The sequence below is a fragment of the Myotis nattereri genome (genome assembly GCF_964212035.1).
Source record: "Myotis nattereri genome assembly, chromosome: 3".
Classification (NCBI taxonomy): Eukaryota; Metazoa; Chordata; class Mammalia; order Chiroptera; family Vespertilionidae; genus Myotis; species Myotis nattereri.
In genome coordinates this window covers 187,468,482-187,477,824 of record NC_138077.1, presented here as the reverse complement: position 1 = coordinate 187,477,824, position 9,343 = coordinate 187,468,482, and the positions used below count along the sequence as shown (strand labels likewise).

General features: G+C 55.8%; 2 protein-coding genes across 7 annotated transcripts; one reads left to right on the top strand and one right to left on the bottom strand.

Annotated features, from left to right (window-relative positions):
- Positions 1-35: 35 nt before the first annotated feature.
- ELOVL1 (ELOVL fatty acid elongase 1) lies at positions 36-5,682 on the top strand. 6 transcript variants are annotated; one of them, XM_081088291.1, is made up of 8 exons: positions 36-159; positions 2,732-2,791; positions 2,975-3,165; positions 3,343-3,423; positions 3,584-3,640; positions 3,728-3,833; positions 3,924-4,060; positions 4,233-5,108. In XM_081088291.1, exons 2-8 carry the CDS (start codon positions 2,746-2,748, stop codon positions 4,452-4,454), a joined length of 840 nt encoding a protein of 279 aa, XP_080944417.1. In that variant the 5' UTR covers positions 36-159; positions 2,732-2,745; the 3' UTR covers positions 4,455-5,108. The 6 variants fall into 6 exon arrangements, with proteins under 6 accessions (XP_080944417.1, XP_080944421.1, XP_080944420.1 ...); XM_081088295.1 differs by having other exon boundaries at positions 39-159; positions 2,975-3,207; positions 4,233-5,682; XM_081088292.1 differs by lacking the exon at positions 36-159 and adding an exon at positions 1,212-2,025.
- Positions 5,080-9,042, bottom strand: CDC20 (cell division cycle 20). The gene is made up of 11 exons (XM_081088290.1): positions 8,899-9,042; positions 8,581-8,801; positions 8,317-8,468; positions 8,127-8,223; positions 7,849-7,977; positions 7,557-7,753; positions 7,370-7,464; positions 6,993-7,221; positions 6,725-6,850; positions 5,721-5,838; positions 5,080-5,333 (listed from the first exon to the last, which is right to left on the bottom strand). The coding sequence occupies exons 2-11, from the start codon at positions 8,759-8,761 to the stop codon at positions 5,155-5,157; spliced, it is 1,503 nt and encodes a 500-aa protein (XP_080944416.1). The 5' UTR covers positions 8,762-8,801; positions 8,899-9,042; the 3' UTR covers positions 5,080-5,154.
- Positions 9,043-9,343: the final 301 nt, after the last annotated feature.

The following is a 9,343-nucleotide window of genomic DNA, read 5'->3' as shown; positions in this document are numbered from 1 at the left end:
CAATCAGCAAGCGCCCCCCACCCGGCCCGCCCCCTCCCCCTCTGGTGACAGAAAGTCGGCCCAGCAGATGAGGAAGTGGCAGGCAGGCTGGCCCTGGGGACTTCTCTCTGGCCCTGCTCCCTCCGAGCCCTCCACTGCTGCCTGCCTGGCCCCCCACGGGTGAGTCTGGACCTTTCCTGGGCGGGCGCTCCACGTGCCCGGGGCCCCCTGCCTGGCTCGCCCGGCCCAGCCCTGCCCTGCCCTGGCTGTGGGCGAGGCTGTTCCTGGGGAGAGTGAGTGGGAGGTCCCAGCTCTCTGGGGCTGGGCCTCTCCAGCAACCGCCCTCCCGTGCGTGGACCCCATTTACTCAAACCTAGGCCTTCCTCCACCACCTCTAGGTCTGATCCCTCTTCCCTCTTGTCCCCTCCCTCCCTCCTCCCTTCTCTTCCCTCCTCTTTTCCCCTCCCCCTTCCTCTGCCTGTTTCCTTTTCCCTTCCATCCATCTTAAAAGGAAGGACCGAGTTCCCCTGCGGGGACACACCCAGATTCCTCTCTAGCTTGGAGAGAGGTCCTTTCCAGAACCTTGAGCCACTCCTGACCTCCAGGGTGCATGCGAGTGTGGTGGTTGAGAGAGATAACAAGCTGGCAAACTCATGGGTCAGGAAGGAACTGTGTGTTAGAGCACATGTTACCCTCTCCTGGTCGGCCCTCCCACAGAATAGGCAAACAGCAAAAATATGATTGTGAATGAATGAATGAATGAATGATGGTCATCTGTGAAAAGAGATCTGTATGCTTGACCGAGGACAGGTGTGTGTCAGCATGTGGTATGGGGGATTTTATATGCATTCCCTGCTAAGTGGGCTGTATGAGCTTATGTATGTGACCACATTTATCTGTGACTCATGTATGTGTGAGCATAAGCATTTGCACATGGTAATGCAGGACCTAGGAGGATGTGTGAGTGTTTAGGGTGTGTTCACTAGAGTGAATGTATTTTTGGAGCAGGTCTGAGTATTAGAAACTATGCATGTCAGCGTCCACGGGGGCTTGTTTGGGTGGTGTGTCAGAGGAGGGCAGTTGTTGCCGGCAGGCGTTGTGTAGGCTCCATGTGTGCATATGTGTGCTAGCCCTTGGTGATATGGTCATTGGGTGGGTGAGGGGAGAGCTGTGTGAGAGGCAGGTGTGTGTGAGACCATGTGTGTATGGAAGGACTTGGGCCTGACGATGGTGGGGCAGTTGGGGGTTGACATGGAGGTTGGGGGAGCGTCTGTGGGATGGGGGCCCAGTATGTGTGTGTGAGGGGTGCATGTGCAGCCTCGGTGGATGTGTCAGGTGTGTTCTTTACTCAGTACCTGCGCAGGTTGCTCTCAGAGCATCTGCTGCCCGGGCTGTTCAGGGACTGCATTATCCCTCTGGGATTTCTTCAGAGCCCCAGGCTCCCCTGGGTCTGACTTTTGTGTCCCAGTGAGCCCTCCTCCGTCATTCCTTGAGGTCCTGAGGGGGAGAGGGCCTAGATCATTAGACTCCTCCCTGAGGGAGGGGAAGATTCCTGAGACCTCCCCCACGTCCCCACCTCCTCACATGCCACTGGCTTCCCTGCCCCTCCCTGGGAGAGAAGGGTGATAGTACCCATTTAAAGTAGGACAAACTGAGAATTTATGGCTAGTTTAGCAGATGCTGGGTGTGGGTTTTCTGCAGTTCTCTTTGCTCCAAGGTTTGGGCTGGGACTGGAGCCTCAGCAGGTTTGTGATTCAAAACCTAAAACCTTAGACCATCTGGCTGATCTAGAGAGGGTGGGTAGACGGTGAGTCCCAGCTTTACTTGGCTTTCTCAATCCTCGTGGGTCCTGCTCCTCCAGGCACTGACCTGTGGCCTGGACCCACCCTCCACCCCATGTGCAGTGCAGCGGGGGTGGGTGGAGGGCGGGGCTGCCGCCAGATCTAGTCAGACAGGTGGAGCTGCCAGGGCAGGAGTCTCAAAGAGCCAGGCTCCCAGAGAGGAAGGGCAAGAGGAGAGCACCGGAGAGGAGCCGAGAGGCTGGAGGTGAGAGCTGTGGAGGGCCCAGAAGAGCCTGGGAATGTCTCAGCAGGGGAGAGGAGGAAGGGGCAGGCGGGGATTGGGAGGTGAGAGTCCCGGAAGGGACAGGAGGGACCAACCAAGAAGGGACAGGATGGGCAGGAAGGGCTGGGAAGTGAGAGTCCCGGCAGGGCAAAGGAGGGACCCTCGGGAGAGGAGAGTCCTGGAAAGGACAATCCCAGGAGAAGGGCATCCCGAAATGGGCCAGGAGAGGTTGAAGGGGAGGATCCCTGGAGAGAAGAACGACCCAGAGCTGGAAAGGCCAGAGACTTTGGTGAGGAAGGGAGAGGCAGTTCATTCGGGAGATGAATTTTCTGTGAGAGGTAAGACTTTCTAGAAAGAGATCAAAATTGAGAGTTTTCTTGTGGAGGAAGAGGGGAGGGGAGGTCATGAAGTAAAAACCACCAGAGAAGAGCAGAGAGTGAAGGGAAGAGAGGAAGGTGTGGAGAGGAAGGGTGGAACAGCCCTTCCCAGGCAGGCAGGATGTGTGGGAAGCAGATGCCCCCGCCAGACTGTCTCCTCCTACCCCTAGTCCCCAGCAATTCCTTCCTCTCTCTGTTATATCCTTTTGCAATGAGTATCGGGGGTTGTCTGGTCTCTGTCCTGTCTGTGGGTCAGGGGTAAGATGGGAGAACACAGCGCTGGCTGACACCCGCCTTCCATACCTCCCCAGAGTCGTTAACTAGGATGGAAGCTCTTGTGAACGTGTACCAGAGCATGATGAAGCATGGGGGTAAGATGCTGTCCACCTGCCCTACCTCCCTCCTGTCCTGAGATCTCTGGGTCTAGGGCTGTCACCTAATGGAAAGCCCTCCCAACCCCTTTGACCCTTGTGACCTGACCTCATATCTGTACACCTGATTGGGACCCTTTGAACCCTGTGGCACTTCCTGACTCCTTTGATCCTTATTTGCAGATCCCCGGATACAGGGCTACCCTTTGATGGGGTCCCCCTTGCTAATGACCTCCATTCTCCTGACTTATGTGTACTTCGTTCTCTCACTTGGGCCTCGAATCATGGCCAATCGGAAGCCCTTCCAACTGCGTGGTTTCATGGTTGTCTACAACTTCTCACTGGTGGCACTCTCCCTCTACATTGTCTATGAGGTGGGACCCTGGGATGCCTAGGCCTTAATTTCTGCTGGCAGGGTAAGGGGCAGGCCTTAGAGCCAGAGCATGCATCTCCTTTCCAGAAAGGCTCAGATCCATCTCTTCAACTAGAAAACGGGAGGGAATCGGGGGAGGGAGGGCATTCTGGTGGTCTAATCCACATCCCATTTCTAGTTCCTGATGTCTGGCTGGCTGAGTAGCTACACCTGGCGCTGTGACCCTGTGGACTTTTCCAACAACCCGGAGGCACTGAGGGTAAGTAGGAGGGAGTTGGGGGGTGGGGGTGGGGGGGTGCCTACATCGTAAACAACCTGGGGATAGCAATTTGGGTGTGACCTGTGTTCATGGGCCAGTTTAGGGAGGCTCTAGTTAGTAGTGAGGGGCGGGGTCCTAAGGCTGCCCTGACTTCTTGCAGATGGTTCGAGTGGCCTGGCTCTTCCTCTTCTCCAAGTTCATTGAACTCATGGACACGGTGAGAGTATATGAAATGAGAACTTGAGGTGGGGGAGAAAGGAGTGAGAGGCCCTGACTCTGAAACTCCTTTCCCTACTCTGCTCAGGTGATCTTTATTCTCCGGAAAAAAGATGGACAGGTGACCTTCCTACATGTCTTCCATCACTCAGTGCTTCCCTGGAGCTGGTGGTGGGGAGTGAAAATTGCCCCAGGTGAGTGGTGGACGCCGTTGGGGGGGAAAGGGGCAGGCACTGGGGATTAGAGGCTCGACTCTCCTGACCCTGTGCATTGTCCGTCCACAGGAGGAATGGGCTCTTTCCATGCCATGATAAACTCCTCTGTGCATGTCATCATGTACCTGTACTATGGACTATCTGCCCTCGGCCCTGTGGCTCAGCCCTACCTTTGGTGGAAAAAGCACATGACAGCCATCCAGCTGGTGAGGGGCCTGGGCCTGGTCTATACCATCCCAATACTACTAGTCTGGATCCTTCCTTTATCCAACCTGTCTCACCTTTGACACTATCCCCCCACTCAGTGTCAGTCTTTCTCTACCCCTTCCCTCCAGCCCTCTCAGTATTCCCTCTGACCCTTGCCTTTCTCTATCCTAGATCCAGTTTGTCCTGGTCTCGCTGCACATCTCCCAGTACTACTTCATGCCCAGCTGCAACTACCAGTACCCAGTCATCATCCACCTCATCTGGATGTACGGCACCATCTTCTTCGTGCTCTTCTCCAATTTCTGGTATCATTCTTACACCAAAGGCAAACGGCTGCCCCGTGTAGTTCAGCAAAATGGAGCTCCAGGTACTGCCAAAGTCAAGGCCAACTGAGAACCATGCTCTTGCTAGGCGCCCACCTAAGTGCCTCAGGACTGCACCTTGGGCAGCATCCACCATTGTCCTCCCCAACTACACCTGTGACCAGGGATTATGTGGCCAGGACTGAGCAGGGGACAGGCCTTCCCCTCCCCGCAGCTGGTACACAGGGACCACAGCTTCCGTTCCTCACCCACTTGTCCCAGCCAGCCCCAGGGACGTGGCCTCGTGGCCCTCTGCCGCGCGAGCTGGGGGCTGAAAGGGCTGGACGCTTACTCCCCCTCCCTGCCTTAAACGTGGGAGAAGCACTCAGGACTGGCCCCCACCAGGGTCTTGTGGCCTTTTTCCTCACACTGAAGAGGTCAGCAATAATCTGTCACTACGGACCCAGGCTCCCTCCTTCCCACCCATACGTCCGAGTGGGTGGGCGGCCTGGGAATGCAGCCTGTGGAGGCTGCTCACTCATGTCTTCATTAAAAGTGACAGAGGAAACTACTGAGGTTGTGTGTGTACGTCTATGTAGGTGGAGGAGGTGGGGGACAAAGCCTGCTATCCCTGTCAAGGCTCCCACAGGACGGACATTTCTAGCTCTCAAACACAGGAGAGGAGCCCCTTGAGAAAGCCAGAGACAGAGGTCATGCAAGGAGAAGAGAGACATGACTTTATTAGAAAAATAAAAAAAGCAAACATAAAAACTGAAGTGATGAGTTGGTCCTCAACGGATGCCTTGATGGATAAGGCTGCTCTTGGTTGCACTAGCCTTTTCCCGCTCCCGCCGCCGTGCAGGGTCCAACTCAAAGCAGCGCCACATGCGTAGGGTCTCATCTGCTGCTGCTGATGCCACCGTGGCTCCATCTGGACTCATGGCCAAACTTAGGACCCGGGCTGTGTGACCTGGGCATGAGAAAGGAAAAAGTAAGAGCAGCACATGAATGGAGACATACTACAACTCTCCAATTTTAAGAGCAAACCTACCTTTTTTGGGGTTTTGTGTTTTGTAACAGCTTTGAGATAATAATTTACATGCCATAAAATTTATTCTTTTAAATTGTACAATTCATTGCTTTTTAGTATAGTCACAAAGTTGTGTAATCATCACAACTATAATTCCAGACCATTTTCATCACTCCATAAAGAAAAGCATACATTACCCTTTCCCTCCAGCCCCTGGTAACCATTAGTCTGTTTTATCTTTCTGCATTTGCCTCTTCTGGATAGTCCATATAAATAATCATACAATATGTAGTCTTTTGTGTCTGGCTTCTGTCATTTAGCACATACCTTTGAGCTCAGCCACCTTGACCATGGTTGGGTACTTCCAAATAACCAGCTGGTTCTGGGCAAAGCCATGACCTGAGATAAGTTCCTTGTAGTGGGAAGACCAGAGGATGGAGCACACCTGTGGAGAGGGGATGGTGTAGATACAGCATAGAGCCGACTACTCAAATCAGAAGTAAGTCCATTCTAGAGTTAGGAACACTGCCAGGTCATTGAGACTTGAGTGGCGATGATCCTAACAAAAAAGCCTTTTGAGAATTATAACTGTTATCCATTTACAGATGAGGAATCGAGCAGAAGGAAGTTCAGCAAGTTGCCCAAGATTACAAGCAAGTTAAGTTAGTAGGTGACAGAGCCAGAATTTGAACTCCGGCTCAAAAGCCCAAATCTAGAATGAAGGTGGGCAGAATGGGTATTGAATGGAAGGAGAAGCTGGAGTCATTGCAGGGAGACTCGCCAGCAAGTCATCAAATTCTAATGGATTTGGGTTATATGCTGTAGGTGATGGGGGACCATTGCAGGATTTAAGGACAGCAACATACCACCCAGACCACAGTAGAGGACAGACTAGAGGAGCTAAGAATACTGAGACCAGTGCACTGAGGGGAGGAAACACTTGTGAATGACATTCTGAGGTAAAACTGCTATCTTGGTGACTAGGTGAGGAGGATGAAAGATTCTAGGTTTTTTCAGATTTCTAAGTAGGTTCTGTCCTCTTGAAGAATATAAGAGGAGGAGGCATAGGGACACATTTTAGGGAGGCAAAGGGAAGCAACAAGTTTAATTAGGAACCTATTAGGCTGGTGCCACCTATGGGACTTGGGACAAGATGGGCCATAGGGTGTTGGAAATATGGATCTGGAGCCTGAGTGAGAGCTGATTTAGAAGTTTGGAAATCATCAGGGTACAGACTTAGTGGAGCCATTGAAGGGGACATGGTTGCCCAGGGAGAAGTAAAGAGTAAGAATGTATCTAGGAGTGAGGGACTAGAATAGGTAAAAGACTACCTGGGAGTGGGCATCCACGGCATTCAGACAGGCCCCAGAGCAGACGTTCCAGATGCGAATGTGCCGATCACTGGTGCCCCCTCCAGTTGCCAGTATATTGGACTGCCAGGGACACCAAGCTACAGCCTAGATGGGACAAAAGTGGAGTCAGCAGGGAGTTACAGAGGGTCCTAGACTAACCTAGTCCAATCCCAGCATCCCATCTCCCTGTAATATTCCCCAGGTTCTGGGTGAGGGTCTGCAGAGGCCCCAGCTGAGCCCCTCTTACCTTGACCGCCCCTTGATGCTGGGTGAATGTCTGCAGGGGAACCCAGCCCGCCTCTAAAGCAGCACTAGGCCACACATTGACCAAGTTATCATTGCCACCACTGGCCAAATGTCGTCCATCTGGGGACCAGCGCAGCCCACACACTTCCTGGCTGTGACCACTCAGTGTGGCCACATGGTGTTCTGCTACCCGAACATCATGGTGATGGATGTGACCAGAGCGTGAGCCACTGCAAGAAGGAAGATGGGAATCAGGTCCTGTGGCAGTGCCAAATGCCACCGTAGGGCAGAGCTGCTTCCCTTCAGGGGTGTACAGTGGGGGGAGGGCAAAAAAAAATCACAGCCTGACCTTGCAACAGACTAGCAAACACCACTGACCTGGACAGTATGTAGCTATTCCAACACAGGGCGCCCACTCGGGCAGAATGACTGGTCATGTTCCGAAGCCGCTTCTGCTGCTGCACATCCCATAGCTAGAGAGAGGGGACCACGACCATCAGAGGCTGGGCCCTGGCACAGCATCCTCCTCCTGGGCAAGCTCCCGGGGTCCGGGGACAAGTCGCACCTGGACCTCCGCGCTGCTGGTGCCCACAGCCAGGTAGTTGCCCTCCTTGATCCAGGACACAGAGGAAACGTAGTCTCCAGGCTGCTCCATCTGCAGCAGCTGCAGGATGTCGCCGGTGCTGGCGCTCCACAAGTACACACTGTTGTCCAAAGCCACGGCCAGCACGTTCCCCGCGCTCCAGTCCACCAGGTTCAGGTCTGCCAGAGGGGCAGAGGCAAGGACGTCCGCTGCCCTGTGTGCCTGGTGCCCAGGCCCTTTTCCCACCCACCCAGCCAGGCGCAGGGGCGCTTACAATAGTCGTTGCGGATTTCAGGGGCATCCAGGATCCGGTCCGGCAGGGAGGGGATGTAACGGCAGGACCTCTTGCTGGAGCCCGGCGTGGCCTTCTGGCTGTAGAGGACTTTCAGTCTGTTCTCGTAACCTGTCCGCGGAGGGAGGCTCGACCTGGAGACCCGAAACCTCCCCTGGCCATCCCCTGGCAGGCCGATAAGCACTCCCCCCGACCCCCACCCCGTCTTAGGTGGGAAGGGCAGACATCTCCCTCCAAACACCGTGAACCTCAGGTCTTACCCTCTGGAACTTTCTGTGGTTTCCCGCTTAGCCGAAGGATCTTGGCTTCCTCCACGTCAAAACCGTTCAGGTTCAAAGCCCAGGCTTTCTGATGTTCCTGGCACAGAAGGGTGGCGGTGGGTGAGGCGGGATGGCGTGGGGCGAAGTGCACAGACGGGCCCCTGGCCCCAAGTCCCTCGGGGGCGCATACCTTCTTGGTGGGCGTCTGGCTGTTTTCCGAATGGTTGTTCTCCTTACTCAGGAGGAAGCTGGCCACCTCCATCTGGGTCGCACTGCGATGGGGGATATAGCGGTCCCCACCAGGCTTGCTGGGGGTGGTCTGAATCTTGGAGCCGGATTTGCCTGGGGTGGAGAGAGGGACGCAGACAGTCCCACTCGGCTCCCGAGGGCGGGGACCCGCAGGCCGCGGTCAGCCGGGCGCCCTCCCTCCCCGCGCCCCGCCGCACCCACTGACCCGGAGTGCGGCCCGGGGTCCGGCCGGCGGTGTGGGACCGATTGGCCGCCCGCATGGGTGAGGGCGCGGGCCCCGAGGCTTCCTTAGCTTTGCGCTGCCAGCGCGCGGGGGGCGCATTGGGGATGGGGGTGTCCAGCTGCAGCAGAGAATGCAGGTCGCTGTCGAACACGAACTGCGCCATGGGGGCGAAGCGTCCGCAGGGGAAAGGTGCCCGCCGAGCCCTGGAAGAAGACAGGCGTCCGTGCTCGGAAAGGCCGGCCCCACCGCCAGGGCCGCCTGGCCGCGGGCCCCCCACGGCAGGGCCCCGCCGCCACTCACCGTCAGCTCCAAGCCGGTGCGATCCCCGACCGACCGAGAAGCGCAGACCTGAGCGTCTTAAACTCTCCGCTCCCGGCAGTCATTGGCTTCTTCGAAACCCAACGGTCGTAACCGTCACTTTTTCCCATTGGCCTCCACGGCCCTGGGGGCGGGTCTTCCGGGGCAAGTCGCAGATCTCACGAGAGTTCAGCCGGGGCACGTGATTTGTGTCGGAAAGCGAGAGGGAAGGGGCGGGGAGCGTCCGGGGGCGGGGCTCGCGCTGCCTCCGTCTGGCAGGTTCGCTTCCATTCATTCCTCGGGTTCCCCTCACCCGCCCTGCACATTTAAACCCTCCCTGCGGGGTTTATTTATGATTCCCGAGTTCCGAGCGCTGTGGGAGGACCTGAAGCACTGACCCCTTTAGAGAACGGAAGGGGGAGGGTGGAGGGAGAGGGCGGGATGGGGT

What these genes read in the sequence shown, in the direction of transcription:
- ELOVL1 (XM_081088291.1), top strand. Translation starts at nt 2,746, where the DNA reads ATGGAAGCTCTTGTGAACGTGTACCAGAGCATGATGAAGCATGGGG. An exon ending in GAGCATGATGAAGCATGGGG is followed by an intron (nt 2,792 to 2,974) that starts GTAAGATGCTGT and finishes CCTTATTTGCAG; the next exon opens with ATCCCCGGATACAGGGCTAC. An exon ending in GGGAGTGAAAATTGCCCCAG is followed by an intron (nt 3,834 to 3,923) that starts GTGAGTGGTGGA and finishes GTCCGTCCACAG; the next exon opens with GAGGAATGGGCTCTTTCCAT.
- CDC20 (XM_081088290.1), bottom strand. Translation starts at nt 8,761, where the DNA reads ATGGCGCAGTTCGTGTTCGACAGCGACCTGCATTCTCTGCTGCAGCTG. An exon ending in GCCAGACGCCCACCAAGAAG is followed by an intron (nt 8,224 to 8,316) that starts GTATGCGCCCCC and finishes CTTCTGTGCCAG; the next exon opens with GAACATCAGAAAGCCTGGGC. An exon ending in CCGTGGATGCCCACTCCCAG is followed by an intron (nt 5,839 to 6,724) that starts GTAGTCTTTTAC and finishes CCCTCTCCACAG; the next exon opens with GTGTGCTCCATCCTCTGGTC.